Raw genomic sequence first — 22287 nt, 5'->3', positions numbered from 1 at the left:
TTTCTACTTCATCTTATATTTATTTCCATTGTGGTTTATCACTGGTTCATAGAATTTGTTTCCTTATGTGAAATGCACAATGTAAAATTCAAGTATACTCATACTTCAGAACATTTTCATTACGTCTCAGGACTAAAGGTAAATCAGTCACTACATGCTTATAGGCCTCTCAAATGTAAGTTGTCCAAACTGAACTACTGATTACCAACCACGGGCTTGATCCTCCTAGACTTTTCCGCATAAATGGCAATTCCTTTCTTTGAAGAATTGATGACAAATAATTAATAATTATTGTTGACTCCTCTCTTTTTCTCACACTTCGTATCTAAATCGCAGGAAGCCTTTCTGTGATTGTCTTCAAAATATTTAAAGAATTCAACTACTACTCTCCATCTCATTAGATCAGCACCCTGATCTAATCCATAATGAGGTATGAATAATGTCAGTAACCTCCCCAGGGTTTCCCTGCTTAAACATTGGCTCTTACTATCTATACTTAACAGGGCAGCCAGACTGATCTTGTTAACACAGATATCAGATTCCATCACACCTTGGTTCTAAAGGCTGTAAAGCTCAGATTAAGAGATGGTCTTTACAGGGACCAAAAAATGTGCATCCTCTATCCTCTTACTATGTCTCCAAGTTAAGTTCTTTCCAGACTCCTCACTGAAACAACAATGGCCTTGATATTTCTTGAACATCACATGGAAGTTCCATTTGAGACTTGCTGGTCCTTATTCCTATAACATTCTGCCCCCAGATATCTGTAAGGCCCACACCTTCACTTTATTCAAGCCTTATTAAAGAGGTTTTTCACTAAATAAAATAGAAATCACCAACCCTCAACAAAAGTAATCCTTAATTTCCTCACCTACCTTTCTTTTCTCATTTAATATATTATAAATATATTTATTCACTTGGTTTCTGTCTCCCCACCCAAAGTAAACTTCATAAAGGCAGGAATGCAGTCTGTTTAAAGATTTTATTTATTTATTTGTCAGAGAGGGAGAGAGAGACAGAAAGAGCACAAGCAGGGGAGCAGCAGGCAGAGGGAGAAGCAGGCTCCCCGCTGAGCAGGGAGCCCAATGTGGGACTCCATCTCAGGACCCTGGGATCATGACCTGAGCCGAAGGCAGACGCTTAACCGACTGAGCCACCCAGGCGTCCCAGGAACTCAGTCTGTTTAATCTCTGCTGTACCCTGATTAATAGTGATAGGCATGCATTAGGTAATCAGTTAATATCTTTGAATGAATAAATGTTTGCCAAGTGTATGCTGAATGATGAAATATGAGATTGGTAATGTATACTCTTTAAGAGCTTGGGTTTGGAAGTTATGTAAAAGTTTTAAAGTGTGGCATTATCCTATGCTAGTTTTATGATACTGGATAAGGTATTTAACCTCTTTAAAGTTAATTTTTCCCATCTGTAAAATAAGAACAAATACTAGTGTCTAAACAATACCATAATTGTGCAGATTAAAGGAGATAATAAAGAGAATTAAGTTTAGTAAATTCTTAAAGTAATGTTAATGATTAGTAGCAGTAATAACTGTTAACATGCAAGATCTTGTGAAAAGATTCTCAAGCAATTTCTTTCATATGAATTTTTTTTTCCTAAACACCCATGGTTTCATAGAATAAGGTTTTAAAAATAAAATATAAACTATATATCACTCTAACTAGTTTTAAATGTTTACATAAGCGCATTTAGTCATTCACCCATTTAATATCATTTATGTCTTTTTTTTTAATTACCTAATGTCTGGCCCTGTGATAGACTCTATGGGGGGCTATAAACATATATCAGTTTCAAGAAGCTCATTTTGTAGTCAGGAAGATAAAATATGCAGAGGGATAACTATGATATCATGCATAGCAAGACAAAGTACAGAGAAATGCAACTAGAATGTATAGGATTGTCTCTGGCTGAGAATTTACTCATTCAACAGATATATGAATTGCTACACATGCTGAGCCCTGATCTAGGAACACACAGGTGAGCAAGACAACAAAAAACTCTGCTCTTTGAGGCTTAAATACAAATGTAGAACTAGGAAGCTTTCTTTTACTGAGCTATTCAACATTATTTAGTGGTTCCTGTATGCAAGGCGGGCACTGAGAATAGAAAGAAAAATGAAGATAAATGACACTGATCTCATGGAGAAAGCCACATCTGAATTAATCTTGAAGGTCGAGTAGAGCCGAGGAAAGCGGAGAGGACATTCTAGGGCTGAGTGAAGTATTTCAAAGGGGTAGAACAAGAACTCGATAAGAGTTTTTCTGGAAAGGAAATAGTGAAATATGAGGTTATAGCCAAAATTATACGGGGTTAAGCATCAAAGTGCACATATTTTGCTTCATTTGTTTGCTTGTTTAGTGATGAAGCATCAGAGGAAAGCAGTGATTTAGTAAAATCTACCTTGGGACAATATATATGGAATGGGCTAATGTGAGAAAAGACAAAAGTGGGAGGGCTAGTTTGAAGATTGTCAGAAATATCCCTGGATAATATATAATAAGAGGCTGTAAAATGGAAGTGACTTTATAAGATAAAATGAAATACTATGTTTGAAAGGTAATTGCAAATTTATTTAATAAATCAGAATTGTCTGACAATTTAAACAGTCAATTGTCATTGAATGTGCTATCTCCTCAGACATAGAAATAAAAAGAAATAGGGACAGATTCCTCTAATGTTCTTCTAATATTTTGCTTAAATTTATTAATTTTACAAAAGAACTAAATTTATTTGTACATGATCCTAGATTAAGAAATATAACTATGAATCATTTTAAGACTCAATAGAAGTATTCCTTTAGTTAGTTTTGATAATAATTTCCACAAGTGGGGAAAGATAAATCTTAAAGAACTAAAGATACTGCAATGGGAAAATTATTTTTCCTATTTCTACTTTAGTTTTGAATCTCTTCAAATAGTAAAAGTTGGCACTGTATATATTACATTAAAGCATCTTGCGTTGCGAATGAGTCAAGCCAGGACCTATGGTTTTTTTACACCATTTGTCATTTTAAGACAAACTCTCTAGAATATATAACTATTTCTGATATTCCCTGTTTTAACAACACATCACAGAAGGAATTTGAATTCGGGCCCATGTTTCTGGCACGTAGGGCAGTGATACGAGAAAGAGAAGGTTCACTATGGCACCACCCATAGGAGTGCGACTTCAGACTCCCTACCTCAGCTTCAATCAGAAAAATCAAGAGATTTAGTTGCACTTATGTCTCATTATCTGTGTGCTGCAGGTTGAGAATAATTGTTGAATAAATTAGCATCAGATCAGAGAGCATGAAATTAAGGACACAAATAAAGTGAGATGCAACATGGTAAATTAAAAACAAGCTGAAGACTTCCTAGGCTGAACATCAAGAGGTACATTTATTAAGGAGAAATGCAGTTTGAGTTCACATAGAACAAAAAATAGGACAGAAATATTTTAAATATTTTCATTTTGTTTTATGTATATGTGTAGTTTCATGGCAGCAACATCAAATAGAATATTTGATTAGGAGATTGGAAATTTCAAATCTGTATTCCCAGCTGCAGTACTGTTTTTTAGACTAAAATTTACAAAATTTAGATATGATCATTTGTTGATAAAGGTTTTAAGTGCATATAAAATATATGACAAATTTAGTTGACTTAATATGAGAAATTCAGTTTTCTTAGTTTGTCTCAGTCAGGACCCATTCACATTAAACAAGTTCTATAATAAATCAGGAGTTTATAAATTCAGTGAATATGAATTGTAATAATTTTGGGGTGTTGTCCACTAGTATCTGATGCATTCACTTAGATTAAAATAAATATTTATTTACTACTTTAATTACTTGCAGTTTTATTCACACACACATACACACAAATATATCTTAATTTAATCTGCACAACCATCTTACAAGTCAGGTATGATTTCTTCCTTTTTTGGTGATATTGAGGCTCAAAATGTTCAACTGACCATGGATTGGTTTAACTTTAGGTATAACAGGCTTACATAAATATTTAGGACACTGCCTTTGTCTTCACGGAGCAGACTTTTTTTTTTTAGCTAGGGAGTTAAAAATATATGCAAAAGTGACAAAATTAAATGAAAGATTTGAATAAGAGTTTTGGCCAAATGAAAGATCATTACAGACAACTGCAAAAATCTGTACTTTGACACAGGATTCAAAAGAAGAAGGGATTACTTTAGGGTGAAGTGATGAGGGATTGTTTCATGAATGTGATGTGATTTGAACAGGGTTTTGAAGGAACTGAAAAGGTAGTGAATAGGAGGGTGTAAGTTTCAGAGGAAGAGGAAGTGTAGGTAGGTCAAAATATCAAGCATGTTAAAATGGACTAAAAGATAATGCATGTGAAGGAGCTCAGAGCACAGGAAGAGATAAAACGGGAAAGTAATAACTATATATTGTTTTAGTACCCATTCTTTGCCCTGTCCATTCTAAACTTTACCTATATTAATTCATGTCCCCTTCCCAACATCACTATCTATTCTTAATCCATGTGACTGGAGAAGAAACCACATTTCTGAATGTTTAACTAACTTGTTCAAAGTCACATAGTTTATGGCAGAACCAAAATTACAATACTGTCTTCCATAATAATAATAGTGGTCTGGCGCTGTTCTAAACATTACATCTGAATTCATTACAGAAGGTAAAATGGCTGCCTACAGAGCCTCACATTTACCCTGGGTAATAAGAAGTCATGGTCAGAGTTTATTTGAGGAAGTTAAATTTTTTGGAGGACGCCATATTAAGGATGAGATGAAGAAATTAAATGTATCAAATATTTGCCTACTATTATTACCATGACTTTAATTAAGAACTATGTTTTATATTATATAGTATTCATTACTGCATAGGAAATAACAGTAATCAATTATTGTTATAATTCTTGTAGTATCTAGCACCACAAGTTATCACTGATGTCCTTTTAAGACTTTCCCTTCAGACAAAATGTAGTCACACTCAAATTCTGATTTCATTTTATTATACCAGTGACCATCTTTTTCACATCATATTCTTATTTCAAACATTCCTGCTCTTTCATCATTGGGTATAATTTTTATAAAATATTTTAATTTCTTACATTATTAAAAAACATATTTTTCCTTGTTCTCTACCTTTCTTTCTATTGTCCCTGCCTCTCACCTTTCTTTAGGAACTTATTTGTTCTGATAAGAATTAAGGATGTCCTCCTTGCTCCAGCAATACCCTCTTTGGGTCACTGTCAAGGGGGTAATAAATTATGGGCATATATGCAACTGGAGGAAGAAACACATCTAAGTTTTGAAAAAAAAAAAAACAGGTCTGCAGGTTATTTTATTCCTATGCTACATTCCTCTATGAGAATTCTTACTGGAAATGTGTATCTCTTTGGAAGGTGGGGAAAAAACAATCTAGCAATATAAGCTGATTCAAAAGTTCAGCCAATCATCAACATGATACTTTCGCTGTGATCTGTTTTAGTGCTTTTAAGGGGCAGCTACCTTCTCATCTGTGACTTGTGAATAAATCATGATTTGGGAATTAACTTGTTATATACCAGGCAAATATTTTGACTTGCTTCTTTTGTCTATACTGTGAAAAAGTTGTGTTTTTATTGTTACTATTTTGTTTTCCATATTTAAAAGCTAAATAAGTGGGTATTCAATCTGCTTATGTCAATAAGTGGCATAGGTGGATATCTAATCATTTGAAATGACTTAATAGATTGATGGCATTTATTGAATACATATTGCTGGTATGCATATTTGGCATATATAATTTAAATTTGGTTAATAGCAACTAGAAGGTGAATAGATGATTGAAAGCAAGTCTAAAGAATGTTCCTTGCTAAAATTTTTAGGTGATTTAGAAAATGGTGAGTAGATTATGAAGAACAAAGGAAGGAATGAGAATACACAGAAATGTCAAAGGAAAAAAATGAATTTAAATAAAGACCTCAGTCAGGTGGCCCAAAAATACTTTATTGGATGATTGAAAAATTATGTGAACTTTTTATATCGGGAAGCTCATTACATAAGTCACATTTATGACATAAATACAAATTTAAAAGAAATGTGAAAATCCAGATATTTTTGAGTAAAAATTAAATTTTCTTTAAGAAAAAAATTAATCTCAAGCAATTTTTCCAGTCTTCTGTGGCTGCTGCTTTCCCTAAAATTACTAAAATATCTCAATGAAAAAAATGAATAAAAGAAATACATCTGTCTATAAAGACCAGTTTAAAAGGTGGCAGGACACATATGATTATAGTGATCCTATTAAATGTTAAACTTCAATACCTCAGTCAAAATGTTGAAGTTAATATTTTATTAGGATAAAAAGTGAAAGAGCCAGAAGAAAAAAAAAAATGTTGATACCTTTACTGCTTCTTTTATCTGGATACATTTTGTCTGGCCGTGAATTCATTGTAAATGAGTAAATACATATGTTTTGAAAAACTAAATAGAAATTGAGGTTCTATTAAAGATTACCTTGGACAAGAATCTACTAAAAATACAAGGCAATTATTAATATTAAAGAAAATTTTAATAACATTCCTGTGGCTACTTTTCTTTTTATCCTGAAATTAATAATAACCTATTAGAAGACACCCAGATTTTCATGATACATATACACATATAATTTCTACTGTACTTACTTTTGGTCACAACACCTTCTAAGTGAATGATGTTAGGATGATCAAACTGCCCCATGATACTTGCTTCACCCAGGAAATCTCGGCGTTGCTTTTCTGTGTAGCCTACTTTCAGGGTTTTGATTGCCACAGGTAATTCTCTTTTTCCTGGAAGTTTCAAACGTCCACTACAAACTTCACCAAATTCACCTTGTCATAAAGATGGAAAAACACGCAAACTCATTTCAGTCTTTACTCTAATAATATGCTAAAGTCCTCCTAGAATACTAAGGTTTAGACAAAACATTATTAAAAGGGGAGTCCAAACTTCATTATCAGTAGTAAGAGAATAAGTGGTGTTTTGGGAAAAAGCATCTATACGTGATCATAAAACACTCTGGGGGCTTTTAGCTTCATCCATCTGACCTACAAAAACCTTAATGAAAACATTACAAAGAAATTAAATGCAACTGATTGAAACTCTACAGGGGTGGTTCAATATCCACAAATCAATCAACATGATACACCACATTAATAAAAGAAAGGATAAGAACTATTTGATCCAGTCGATAGATGCAGAAAAAGCATTGGACAAAATATAGCATCCTTTCCTGATACAAACCCTCAACAAAATAGGGATAGATGGAACATACCTCAACATCATAAGGCCATATATGAAAGACCCACAGCTAATGTCATCCTCAATGGGGAAAAACTGAAAGCCTTTCTCCTACGGTCAAGAATAAGACAAGGATGTCCACTCTCACCATTACTATTTAACACTGTACTGGAAGTCTTAGCCTTAACAATCAGACAACAAAAAAGAAAGGCAAGGAAGATGTCAAACTTTCATTATTTGCAGATGACATGATACTCTATAAACAACCCGCAAGACTCCACCAAAAAATTCCTAGAACTCATACATGAATTCAGCAAAGTTGCAGGATATAAAATCAATGTGCAGAAATCCATTGCATATCTATACACCAATAACAAAGCAGCAGAAAAAGAAATCAAAGAATCAATCCCACTTGCAATTGCACCAAAAACAATAAGATACCTAGGAATAAATCTAACCAAAGAAGTAAAAGATCTGTATTCTAATAACTGCAGAACACTTATGAAAGAAAGTTAAGAGGACACAAAGAAATTGAAAAGCATTCCATGCTCATGGATCGGAAGAACAAATGTTAAAATGTCTACACTACCCAAAGCAATCTGCAGATTTATTGCAATCCTTATCACAATACCAAAAATGTTTTTCACAGAACTAAAACACATAATCCTAAAATTTGTATGGAACCACAGAAGACCTAGAATAGCCAAAGCAATTCTGAAAAAGAAAAACAATAGGAGGCATCACAATTCCGGACTTCAAGCTTTATTACAAAGCTGTAGTGATCAAGATAGTATGGTACTGGCACAAAAACAGACACATAGATCAATGGAACAGAATAGAAAACCCAGAAATGGACTCACAATTCTATGGTCAACTAATCTTTGACAAAGCAGGGAAGAATATCCAATGGAAAAAAAAAATAGTCTCTTCAACAAATGGTGTTGGGAAAACTTGACAGTCACATGAAGAAGAATGAAACTGGACCACTTTCTGATACTATACACAAAAATAAATTCAAAATGGATGAAAGATCTTCATGTGAGACAGGAAACCATCAAAGTCCTAGGGGAAAACACAGGCAGAAGCCTCTTTGACTTTGGCAGGAAGAACTTCTTACTAGACACGTCACCACAGGCAAAGGAAACAAAAGCAAAAATGAACTTTTGGGACTTCATCAAGTTAAAAAGCCTCTGCACAGCAAAAGAAACAATCAACAAAACTAAAAGGCAGCCTATGGAATGGGAGAAGATATTTGCAAATGACATATCTGATAAAGGATGGGTTAGTACCCAAAATTTACAAAGAACTTATCAAACTCAACACCCAACAAACAACCCAGTTAAGAAATGGGCAGAAGACGTGAATAGACACTTTTCCAAAGAAGACATCCAGAATGGCTAACAAATACGTGAGAAGATGCTCAACATTATTCATAATCAGGGAAATACGAATCAAAACCACAATGAAATACCACCTCACACCTCTCAGGATGGCTAAAATTAACAACAGAAGAAATAACAGGTGTTGGTGAGGATGAGAGAAAAGAGAACTGTCTTGCACTGTTGGTGGGAAAGCAAGCTGGTGCAGCCATTCTAGAGAACAGTGGAGGTTCCTCAAAATGTTAAAAATAGAACTACCCTACAATCCAGCAGTTGTACTACTAGGTATTTACCCAGAGGATAAAGAAAAATACAGATTCAAACAGATTCAAAAGGATACATGCACCTTGACGTTTATAGCGGCATTATCAACAGTAGCCAAACTATGGAGAGAGCCCAAATGTCCACTGACTGATGAATGGATAAAGAAGATGTAGGGGATATACACACAAATATATAATAGAATATTACTTAACTATCAAAAAAATGGAATCTTGCCATTTGCAATGACATGGATGGAGCTAGAATGTATTACACTATGTGGAATAAGTCAGTCAGAGAAAGAGAAATACCATATGATCTCACTTTATGTGGAATTTAAGAAAGAAAACAGATGAACATACGGGAAAGGGGACAAGGGAAAAAAAGGAGAGAGGGAAACAAGCCGTAAGAGATTCTCTTTTTTAAAATATTTTATTTCTTTATTTGAGAGAGAGACAGAGAGAGTGAGAGAGAGAGAGAGAACATGAGCAGGGTGAGGGGCAGAGGGAGAAGCAGACTCCCTGCTGAGCAGGGTGCCTAAAGCAGAGCTCTATCCTGGGACTCCAACATCATGACCTGAGCCGAAGGCAGACACTTAACTGACTGAGCCACCCAGGTGTCCGCCATAAGAGGCTCTTAACGATAGAGAGCAAACTGAAGGTTGATGGAGGGCCGTGGGTGGGGGATGAGTTAGATGGGAGATGAGCACTAAGGAGGCCACTTGTTAGGATGAGCACTGGGCATTGTATGTAAGTGATGGATCACTGAATTCTAATCCAGAAACAAATATTGCACTGTATATTAACTATCTCAATTTTAAATAAAAAAATAAAAATAAATAAAAGTCTGAGTTAAACACACTGTTGTACCTGCTCCGATAACTCTTTCAATGGTGATGCATGAAGCTTCTATCTCCTTGGCAAATTCATGGACAGCTTGATTGGGATCCTCATAGGTGTGTGGATCAATATAAGTTCTTACTCCTGGCAGTTTAACTGGAAAAATAAATGTTCATTAAAATATAACTGCTTGTGATGGATGATTGAAATCATAAACATTATTAACATGCAACTATGACTTAAATTCCGAATTACTAGAAATGGCCAAGTTGCAAGGACAGCCCCTCTTCTGAGTTATAGGAGTCATTTATATAGCTATGTCATTTTTATAATTTTAGAAATCTAGATTGTTGTCATGTACAAGAAATGCATATATGACAACATATTTGAATAGATATATCTTTCAACAATAATGTTCATAGAGTCAGTCTCTGAGGCAAACTGAGATAAGCTTGTTTAGTAAACTGGCCAATGAAATGCTAGTGAGTTATTTGTTGTTTTGTTATTCTGTTTCACTTAAAATGCCATCACAGATGAATTTTGGTTTTACAAAAAATTATTTAAAATAATTTTTCTGGTGCTTTGGTCCAGTATGACTGACACAGAAGTCAAAAGAAAAAGATAAGTTCTACCTCTCACTCTACCCCTGTTACTACATGGCTTTATCCAAGACTCTAAGGTTCTATGAGCCTCAGTTTCATCACATGTAATGACTACCAATTTCACAAGTTTGTTTGTTTTTTTAAGGATAAATACCATTAAATAAGATAGGACCTATGAAAATAGATCCAATGCTTTGCAACATGAATTATGGCTTTAATGATTTTGACTTTTACGGTAACAGCAGAGTGACAAAAAAGAAATTATTATTATTATATTTTTAAAGATTTTATTTATTTGACAGACAAACACACAGTGAGAGAGGGAACACAAGCAGGGGGAGTGTGAGAAGGAGAAGCAGGCTTCCCACCGAGCAGGGAGCCTGATGTGGGGCTCGATCCCAGGGCCCTGGGATCATGACCTGAGCCGAAGGCAGACGCTTAACGACTGAGCCACCCAGGCGCCCCAAAAGAAATTATTTTTATTTACTCAGCAAATCAACTAACACTATACTATTTATGAAAAAAATGCACGTATTAAAACACCATTAATTAGAACTCATTTAGGCTAATTTTTAAAGCATGTTATAAAAACTTGATTTTCTGTATTTTTAAAAAGGATAGTCTTTTTCAAATCATTGATCGAAGGTTGTTGCTACAGGATCTGTTCATGGAAATTCCTGCTATAATGCTAGAAAAAGAAGAACAAATACTGAGAAATTTTATTTGTTTCATCTAATGTTGTTAGTTAATGATAAATTTCTACCGACTGTGCTGGAAGAAATTAGAATTGGTCTGGAAATTTGGTTTGAAATGTAACAGCTTTTTATAATGATTGAAAAAGTTTTTTTTTTTTTAAATAACTATAATAAAGGTGTTCTTTGAAAAATTGAATAAACCATCTAGCTGTTGTCTAGAGTCAGGCAGCAATGCCCCTTAGCCCATATGCTTTACAGGAATGTAACAGAACACTTACATTCTTTTTAAACTTTTAAAACAGTATTTTGGTCAGTTATTACAAATCTCCTTGTCTGAAAATAAACAAAAATAATAATAAAATCTCCTCTATTTTGTTTTCTCTTGATTTTTTACAATTTGCTTACTGTGCCCATTATGAAAATGCATCTTTTCCTCTTCTGGATCCTGTTTTGCTTTGCTGTAACCACACCGCCTGGAACAGAGTAAGCTACAATTAGCCACATCTCCAAGCGTTGAATCACGTGAAGCCCAGAAGCATGAAATGCAACTGAAGTGATTGCAGCCCTAACTGATTTTCACACTAGTAGCATGAAAAAACACCAATCCTTCTTTTGGATGAATCATATTTCCACCACCAGTATCTCTCAGTCTTGCCCAGATTTCACTGAGAAGTCAGAAGCCATCCAAATCCATTAAAAAAAAACCTTCTCTCCACCATACACCACATTCTAGAAATTTTGTTTCCTTTCTTTCTTACTTTTTTTTTTTTGCCACCTCAGAAGCCTTTTTACAGAATGTATTGCCCAAAATATCTCTCTGATTCAATAGTGTCCTCCTTTCAGTATCTTACTCTATCATCTTTTTTTTTTTTCCCCCTCTGGTTTTGGGATCTTTCTCCACTCAATGCACTTAGATCACTACCAAATTTACCACAACCTGCAACCCTTCTCAGTTCAGCACCACTCCCCAAAACTTATTCTCTCCTGTTTTACTTAACTACTTACTAATTTCAAAGTCCTTGCAATCTGCTCTTGTTACTGAAAAAAATCTGTCCTTGGAGGTTCACTAATGACATAGTCACCTCATGACTTTATCTTAGTTTTTAATTATTCATGATGGACTGAAATCCCTAACTACTCCTTTTGTGATGCTTCTTGCTCCTCTCTTCATTTATGTGAACTTCTCTGGTTCTCTACTGTCAATCCATTCATTTCCATCAATTTAATTAATACCTCCATTCTGGTTTAATTCTTTTGAGAGTTATACTCTTGTTCCTCATAGATTTATTTTATAGGGATATTCCACTGGCATACAAACAAAATAGATGTGAAAAACCAAGCAGTATATTTCTCTTTACTTTCAGTCTTGATCTGTTGACTTCTTTTCCTGTTAATAACCCTGGCAAGGACTTGGCCCCTTTGTGTTCAAAGCCTTTGTCTTGTGTACTTCACAACAAATTAGTTGCCAAATCCCAAGCATTGTATAACATAAAAGTCTTAAAATTCATCTCTTCTTTTTCATTAGCTCTACTGCTTCTTCAATTAAGGCTTTGTTATTTTTCATTTGGATTGCTATAAGTGCCTCTGAACTGATGTTTCTGCATTCTGTAACTGTTTTCCTAAACTCTACTAGACATGGCTGTCACCAAATTACTGTAAATAAGGTACTCTTTTACTGTGTACAGACTCCTGCAAAGTCTTCAATAAGATAATAAGATAAAGATTTCTAAACATAGCCCTAATGCATATTTCCTACACTATCTCTGTTATCTTCACGGACACTGGATGATCATCAGGTCCTCAAGATATTTCTCCATGCTTCCACACATTTGTACATACTGGTTCCCACACCTAGGATAGTCTTCCTAACAATTTTCAGTTAACAAAGTCTGGTTCAATTTTTGCCTTCTTCATGTTTTTTTTTTTTCCCAATACCCCAACTTCATGCAATCTTTCCCCATCTGAACCTAGTAGTTTTCTGTACTCCTCTCACATTGTGATTCCCATTTTAATGCAACATAATCATTTTGTATGTCTTCTGGATCTCTTACTGTTTGTCAGTTTCATAAATGGCAGCAACTAGCATTTAGCTATAAATTTCTGCAGTGACCTAGTGCCTGTCTCAGAGTTGGCACCAAAAATATTTGTCACATAGATGAATGAATAAATGAATGAGTGAATGATATTTTGATTGCGTCCACACAATGACAAGTATTTGGAGAGTTGATGAATACTAAGTTGATGAGGTACATGATAAAACATTAAAACAACTGACTCAGATGAAAATATTTAAATTATTTTTAGTGAAATTCTAAGGAAGTGAATTTACTATTCATAAGGTCTCATAACAAAATTAAGTTTATTAAAAACAAAATTTCCATTTATTTCGGCATAAAGAAAATACAGCCAAAATGACAGATTGACAAAATATTTTCATTACAAAGTTGGTTTAAAACTACTATATGATGTAAATGAAGTGTCCAATCAACACATACAAATGATGACTGTTCCTTGTTTACAATATTCTATGATATTTCTTAAATATATGTATATTTTGATATATAAATGAAACCTATTTTATTCTATATCCTTTCCTAGTGTATAATTACCTATATGTTATACAAAGTAGATAACACACCCTATCTTTGTGTCATTTTTGAAAGAAAAATGCAATTAACTTTGTTTTATCATGTTAATGAACTGGCAGTTTATTAATAAAAGACAGCTAAGTGAAATTTGAGTAAATTTGAAATAATATACTGAATAGGTATGTTATTCTTGGGTGAGGAAAAATACACAATGGGGATTTGGTGGCTTTTCAAATTTTATTCATAACACTTAGCGGCATTTGCCATCCAAGAGTCTTTAAAACATCTTGAATCAAATCACTGCGGTGAAATGGAGAGAAAAAAACAAATACATAAAATCATACTGAAATTATCTTTGGTCTGACATTTAAGTTATTTTAATGCACTGTTCATAATTTTTCTAGATATTATATTATCCTTTCAATCTTTAATGCATGTGTCTCTAGAGAGAAGCTATTGATACTTTTTAAAATCAATATTCTAACTACAATTGTGTGAAATCATCCTGAGATTTATGTTCTTTAAATAATACCAACAAAAAACCTTTGTTAGAAGAATTCTAAAGAGACCTGAAAAGTATACACGCTCTTGCAGTTTACTTTAGAAAACAAACATCCATTCTACCTTCAGCTCTCCTACCTTCAAAAGAAAAAAAAACAAGCTTTCAAACTTGTATCTTTAAATAGTCTTTATTATTAAATAAGCCTCATGGATTTTTAAATTGCATGCAAATTCCTCATATGAAAATGGAAATAAAACTTTGGATCTCATCTAAAAAGTCATCTGGGAATACCTTGATGAGGACTGGTTAACATTTTAATACCTAAGGTGAGAGTCACGAAGGCAATAGAAAGGAGATATTTTTGACTATTAGCCATCTCTGGAGCTCTATAACATATACGGCTGCGTGTCACATTAACATATAAAATTGAGTTCTGGAAGCCCCCAAAGCATCATTAAAACAAGCCTCAACAAGATACAGCAGGTAAAAGTGCAGCTGACCACGCCTGGCCCTCGAGCAGTGGTTCAGCCTCGCTAACAAAGCATTGCAGGATGCCTGTTCATTCAGTATCCTCTTCTGTACCTGTTCCAGATGCATAATTTTAACCCATCAGACAAACAGTCAATAAATACGCCATTCTGTACGTAAATTATGTCTCCTACCTTCTGGAACCAATTTTATTTTTTTCTGAATGGAAAAGAAACAGTTTCTTCATTTTGCTCCATATCACAATTTTAATGAGCTTTGATATCATTGTACTAAAAATATCTGGAGTGTTTATAATTAGGGGAATCATCTTCTTGTCATTTATACTTATGTTCTCCTAGAAAACAATGCTTTCTTAGTGTTTAGTAGTAGAGGTGGGCATGAGAAATCATATTAAATGTAGGTGTAATTCATATTCATTAATTAATATTTATTAAAAAGTCCTAGAGAGACACTTAACATGTAAATATAATAATGACTTTAATAGGTTATTTAGAAACCAGTCTATTTTCTCCCATACTTGTCCTAAGAATTTGAGTAACACATCCTTGATGATACTAATTCTGATCTTAAAAACTTAGCCTCAACCATAACATCTAAATTTGGATATTTGAAATTTCCATAATAATGAAAGAGTAAACAATTATCTTTATGTATGGATGGATGTGCCAATGAGTAATTTAATTCTTGGATGTAAATTAAGAATCTGATAATAAATTAGAGTATGAATGTCAAGCCCTGCAGAGGACCAAGCAATGCATAAAATTAGTAATTTACTAAATGGCACCCTTATGGCCAATGAGGAAAGATGAGTGAAAGCAATAGCCAAAGGAGACTGTAAATCCTTGTTCAATTACAGCTTCCAGAGAATCAGAGTTTCCCAATTCTCTAGCCTACAGAAAAACACTGGAAAAAAAAAAAAAACAACTTTTTTTTCCCCCACTGAATTCTATATAAGGAGGGGTGCAATGATGGGAGAAGAAATAGTTCTGCATTTCGATTTCTTTGTAAGAGTGAACACATGCAGTCCCTAGGTCAGAAATAGAAACTTCTATGTTGCCTATCTATTTTCCAGATTGATTAAGAAATCCCTTACCTATATTTTAAAGCAAAAATAATATTCAAAAGCCAACAAATAGCAGCAGAGTCGATTACGTTTTACTTATGGAAAATAAAATCGTGTAATTTAAACCTCTTTAAAACCACACTTCTCCAAATGTGCACACTCTCATATTCTTACATAATAATGACCTCAACCACTGCATAATTTGTTTAAGAATTTTATTGCTAGCATCTTAAAAAGAATAAGTTACAGCATCTGAGGAAATAGTTTGACTTTTTCACTTCAGGATTCTCTCCAATTAAACAAAAGTAGTTTTAATGAAAGCTCAGCTAATTCAGCCTCATAAAATAAAGAAGCATATGAACACCAGCTTATTAATATATCTAATGAATACTGGAAATAGATTAAGTTTTGTTTTATGGTATGATATTCTTCAATAACAATGTGAGTGAAAAATGTAGTGAAATGAGATTATGGATATTTAGGCTGTATTGTTTGCAGGACCTTGATTCTCATTCATATATTCCTCATTCATATTCTAGGGCACTGTGATTTTTGAGTTCCTCATAGATAGGTTTAAGTTCTACAAAAAAATGATCTATTATTGTTTACTGAAAATTCTCAAGCATACTTCTCAAGAGAAATGTATTCATGTTGAAAATCACCCTTTCCTTGGGATATGGGAATGGAGTGATTATACCACACAAAATGAAGGCATAGCTTGCAAAGTTCCCACCTCACATTCTGTCAGGATACTAACCACTCTATGATTAAAGGCAATATGAGACACTAACTTATTTCTTATTTTATGTCTTACGTACCATTTTTAATGTCCATATTCTAAAAGACAAAGAAAAAAAAAAACTACCTTTGAAATAACAGCTTCCAAAATAGTATAGTACATACGAATTGGTAAGTTTTTCATTAATGAACTCTTCAGATCATTTTAGAATTAGCAATAGGAAGACTTAAACACTTTCAAATACTCAAAGATGAATTGTAGACTTTTCAACATTGAGTTAAATTTTCATTGACTTAGAATTTTGATATAAAAATACATTTCATAAAGTATGACATGTGAAGACCATCTCCTTGTTTTCAATAAATTTTGTTCTAATGCAAGAGTAGGTAATATCCTATTAATTTTTAAACTATTTTGTGAATATGACTATTGGATTTCTCCATTAGAGTAGATCCACTTAATATCTTCTATAATATCTCCTACTTGAGGTTCCACAAGTATTATAAAAAGGGATTTGGGAGCAGTTCATTGTTGTATTTTACATAACAAGCCTTCAATTGGAATTTAATATATTCTCTGTATATTGTACATCTGCCTACTATGAGCACTTTAAATGGGGGTCTAGAATTATAAGGGATAATTTTATATTTTATGTCTCTCTCTTAACTCTATAAAATGGAACAGTACTTCCACATACCTCCCTGGCAGAAATGTGAAGATAATGAAATAATCTCTGTTGTATGTATGTGGAAATAAAAATTTGCTCACTTCAAATTTTAAGAAACGTTCACCTAATATAGAAAAAGAAAAATAGTTCATTGAAACATTAAGATAATTGTTTTTTTGTTTTTGTTTTTGATTTTTAAGTAGGTTCCACACCCAGAATGGAGCCCAACATGGAGCTTAAACTCAGGACCCTGAAATCAAGACCTAAGATCAAGACCCGAGCTGAGATCAAGAATCAGATGCTTAATTGCCTGAGCCACCCAGGCGGCCCAAGATAATGTTTCAGTATAATTTGTGATCTTTTTGGTCAGAGAAAGTTGTTTTGGTTTTGGCTTTAACCTCTGCATTATGACAGAAGCTAGAGTTTTTCCCTCATATCTCTGATGAATAATATTTTTAAAAATCTCTAAAAAGTAAGGTTGATTTCCTAAAAGTCACAGGATAGGTAAATGAACCTTTAATACCTCTGTTTTCAGAATATAAAATTCCATTTCCTTTGCCACTTGAACACTGCAGAAAAAGTAGCAAGTGATAAGAAAACACTTGAAAACCATGAAAATTAATGAATGAAGAAAATAGTCTGCCATATGTTTGAATTTAAGAAATACAAGAAAAAGGTATTTGGGGCTGATGGGATCTTTCAGATGGACTTATAACAAATATTATGCTATAAACATATTTTGGTTTTTGTAAGCATAAACACAAGTGAATATTAAGAGATAAATGTTTTTAGAAATTACACACATTAATGTTTTATTTACATTAAAAAACAATCCATTAAACACTGGATATTTGTAAAAGTAGATTTCTTTTGAGAAACGATATAATAATTAGAATCTCAAGACAGTTATGGTGGCATAAAGTCAAAGATTGCCAATAAAAAATACCTCTGCTAAAAATGCAGGCAAACTTGGGTACCTAAAATCTAGGCCTCTAGGTTTCATTCATAAATATTGCAGAAATATTTTCTATTATTGGATAGACTGAAGTCAAAGAAGAAAGAATATTTGAAATATTAACATTATATATAACTGTACAGATTCCACACAAAGTGGGCAACTAGAGTAATGAAAAATAATTTGAGATCAAAGGTGGCAACATCTAATTACCAATGTCACCTTATAAATGGTACACCATACACTTGAGAAAGAATGGTGCATGGTTTTCTGGTGAGAGACATGACACAGCAAAACTCACAACTCTGGAGAATTGAAGAAGCTTTAATATAGTTGAACTGCAGGATCAAAGATCTCAATCAGTGGTTTCAAAATTGTGCTTTTCAGACCCTGAGACTTCCACAAGGTATGTCAAGGTACTTTTAAAAGCCAGTATATTTACAGTGGGCAATTTTAATTGCATTGTAATGTAATGCATTGCATTACATTAAGGTCAAAGCAAACCATACATGAATGGTCTTTCTAGAAATGAAAAATAATGAAATTTCAAAATCTCAAAATGTCTAACAACCTTTGCTCTAGAATTGTAAATATGTCTGTTCACAAATGCTGATGATAGAATGTTCCATTGGAAAATATTTATGTGGTAATTGACTCATACTGATATGAATATGCACGAAATTAGATGACAAGATTTCAGGTCAAGATTTCTCAGTATTTCAGTATTTTCAGTAGTTCAGTACTGAACTAGGAAAATTAGTTCATTAGAACTAGGAAATTAGAACTAGGAAAACTAGTTCAGTACTGTACTAGGAAAATTATTCTTCTCAGCCCTTCATTTCCACTATAAAACGTTGTTTTCAATCAATGCTTTAATCTAAACAGATAGTATTTTTAACTGAAACCTCATAGTGACTTGACATTCCATTCCGAGACAGAATTTCAGAAAACATAACAATAAAAACATCTTAAGCTTCCATTCTTTCCCAGTAATAATTTTAGATAACTCTCTTACAGTTAATTTATGTAAAATCAATTAAATTTTCTTTCTTCTGCTTTATTTTGTTTTGTTTTACTAAGAATGCATTAAAGAAATTCTGGATCTTCCATAAATTTTTCCACAAAAACTGTTAGCATTTTATTAGGCATCTAACCACATTTGTGGTTAATTCATTCATTCATTCATTCATTCATTCATTCATTCATTCATTCTGTGTGTGTGTGTGTGTGTGCACATGTGCACACACACACACACACAAATACACTCACTACCTCCACAATTACTAATGTTATTTGAATAAAAATTTTAGAAAAACATTTCTGTTATCAGGTGTTCTGATGTGTTCTTTGTGAAGGAAGAATTCTGCCTTTCCACTTTTCCTCTTTTATTTATTTCATTAACTCCCTGGAGCCAACTGTACAGTGGAAAAAGATACTGTTTTTATTTTATTTTATTTATTTATTTTTTATTATGTTATGTTAGTTACCATACAGTACCTCATTAGTTTTTGATGTAGTGTTCCATGATTCATTATTTTCATATAAAAGATAACTATTTTTAAAATCAAGCATTTAAAATCTAGCTAAAGTTTGTTTTTGCCAATACTTTCTAAGTCATGTCTTCATAAATTTTTATACTCTCGTTAAGGTTATATTTGAGATTTACTTCAAGGTAGGCCTGGATGTCGATCTTTTTAGCCAAGATGTAAATTCTGCTTATTCTACATCAGTGATGTTGTATATCTTATAACAACTATACTTAAGACTCAAGTAGCGTGAACAGTTCAGCAACTATTTTTGTTTGTTTGTTTTTAGCTTTTCGTAGAGAGTTTAAAAAAAATCACAATGTAAAGCTATTTATGTTATACTTTAGCCATTGCCAGATTTCAGGATTTTTTGGTTTGTCACCAAAGCCCCATGCTCATAAAAGAATTTTCAGAGTAAGTTAAATCGTGTGAAACAGATCTGTGCTTCCATATTAACTTCAAAACTTTTTTCAAGAAAAAAAATTTCAAAAGACTGAAAAAAAATCTCTGAGTTTTATCAATCTGCTTGTTACTTTCTCTCATTCTTAGAAGATCACTGGTATCCATTCCACCATTTCTCACATGCACACATGCGTGTGCACATATTCACAGCAGTTTTCTTAATCAACAAAAATTAATTTATACCTAGAGAATGCAAGTTACAATTTAAATTACCCCAAGGAAACCCTATACTTCTCTAAAATGCATTTCAGAATCTCTCTCCCTGGCAAATTTTGACTACAGATCACAGCTCAATACAATTGTGCAGGGATTTAGACTCTTTCATCTGGGCAGAAATTATCTAGATTATTTCACTTTTTACAAGATAGCTCATTATTGTATAGGAGTCCCTCTAAATCTGTGGATAGAGGTCTCTGGTCTTTCCTCCTAGCCTATAGCTTTATAACTATAACCCAGATATATATTTAGGATTTGCATTTCTAAGTAATTAAGACTATCACATTTGGACACTGATCCCCAAAATGTGCATATTTTTTACTTCACTAGTATCAAGTAAGAAATATCACTTCTAATATCTAACATCTGGACTGTAATCCAAACTTAAAATATTAAATAAACCATTTAAAATTACATGTGGTTCTATTCTCCAATGCCACATGTATACACAATGATTACAAAAAAATAGAAGATCCCAGTTAAGTTATGGTCATTCCATGGTTCTGGGAGAGCGAAATGGTGATTTCACCTTGAAGCAGGATTTCAGCAAGAATTAGCATTCCACTTCCATATATGATATGATTTTAATCTTAATGGAACAACAAACACAGCAACATGTTAAATGTAAAACAGATGCTCCAATCTTACAACTTCTGGTTTAAATCAGGACCACAGTAAAACCTCTGGAAGAGAAGTATGAATGCTTGACACAAGGATGATATGCTATGTGTATATTTTATTTGAAATTATCTGTTATCCAATAACTTGTTCAGATTCCCCTTTGGAAATCAGTTTCAATCTCCTCTTCTTTTAGGCACAACTGGTGCACTAACTGTTAAAATGTACACAAATGGAGAAAAATAAAAAAGGAATGCTGACGATAATACATATAGGTGGGACATTACATAGGAGTGAAAGCGGGAGGGGAACACTAACCATATTAGGCTTGGATGGGCAACAGCGCACAGGGAAGAAGCCCTTCCACAGCCACACTCGCAGCAACTGAAAAGCAAACAAGAGAGCCCAAGATAAGGAAGACATCCCACTCCCTCAATATAGCATAAAGACACTATGAATTTAGACAGGTGTCTGTTTTGCTTTTCAAAAGCAAAATCCCTAAATGCATTACAATTAAATTTCTTCCACAATGCCTTTCAAATTAAAAAGCATTTTATGGACTTAAGAAATACAGAACTATATTAAATAGTTATCTTTATTTTACTTAAAATGCTTATTCAGTAGGAAATATAATGAGCCAATGCATTTGATTATGCAATTAATATAGACATACAAATAAAGATGTAAGCCCATTTAAATATATCTTTCCTCAGAAATTCCTGCAAAATTTATATTCAGAAGACGTGCTAAATTGTCCTTTAAATACATGTTTGCATAGAGCCTACAAATTAGGAGGGAGAACAATGTCCTGCTAATTTGACCCACTGATTTCGTATGCCAGTGCCAGTGGCATTATTTATCACAACCTATTGAAAATGTTATGCTTACATGACTTCTCCAATCACCTATGGAAAACTACCAATTTAAATTTACATATTCAGACTTAAAAAATGCATCTCCAAATATATATTTATAGAGCTATTATATTTAAAAAGCAAGCTATATATAATACATGCACTTTTCTGGATATTACAACATTTAAGATTCTTTCAAATTTTCCACATATTCATAAAAAATCCAGAAAATACCAAGTAAATTGCTTACTAAAACGCACTTTATCATTAGAAACCACATAAACTGATGGCAGAATATAACATAGAAGTTATTTAGTGCTTCAATGCATTCACTTGCTAGTATATTTTATGAATAGTGTTTCTAGTGATTTCAAGAGAACTGCAAAATGAGCTCAGCAATGATACATAAACCAGCAGGCCTAGGGTGTTGTCTAAAATCTGTCTATTTTGAACTGTAATTATTTGAAATGTATCTACTCTATTTTATAACAAATAAAGAGAGGGAAGTTTAATATAAACATAACACAAATTTGGAAATGCTAACAAAGGTAGACAACTATTTCTAACTCA

The 22287-nt window shown here is 33.1% G+C and overlaps 1 protein-coding gene across 8 annotated transcripts in view; it reads right to left on the bottom strand.

Annotated features, from left to right (window-relative positions):
* Positions 1-22287, bottom strand: part of EPHA5 (EPH receptor A5) — a 343376-nt gene that overhangs the window by 30107 nt on the left and 290982 nt on the right. For 4 of the 8 annotated variants that reach the window (XM_028100661.1, XM_028100663.1, XM_088020824.1 and 1 more), the window contains 4 exons: positions 21182-21247; positions 11444-11511; positions 9772-9897; positions 6668-6853 (listed from right to left, as the gene is read on the bottom strand). In XM_028100661.1, the coding sequence (XP_027956462.1) occupies positions 6668-6853; positions 9772-9897; positions 11444-11511; positions 21182-21247 (446 nt within the window). The remainder of the gene's footprint in view (positions 1-6667; positions 6854-9771; positions 9898-11443; positions 11512-21181; positions 21248-22287) is intronic. The other 4 variants (XM_028100664.1, XM_028100665.1, XM_088020820.1 and 1 more) reach the window with 1 other exon arrangement.

Source organism: Eumetopias jubatus, unplaced genomic scaffold, assembly GCF_037043125.1.
Source record: "Eumetopias jubatus isolate StellerSeaLion01/CBP00866 unplaced genomic scaffold, mEumJub1_p1.0 scaffold_2, whole genome shotgun sequence".
Taxonomy (NCBI): domain Eukaryota; kingdom Metazoa; phylum Chordata; class Mammalia; order Carnivora; family Otariidae; genus Eumetopias; species Eumetopias jubatus.
The sequence above is the reverse complement of the archived record's forward strand: the minus strand, read 5'-3'. Positions and strand labels throughout refer to the sequence as shown.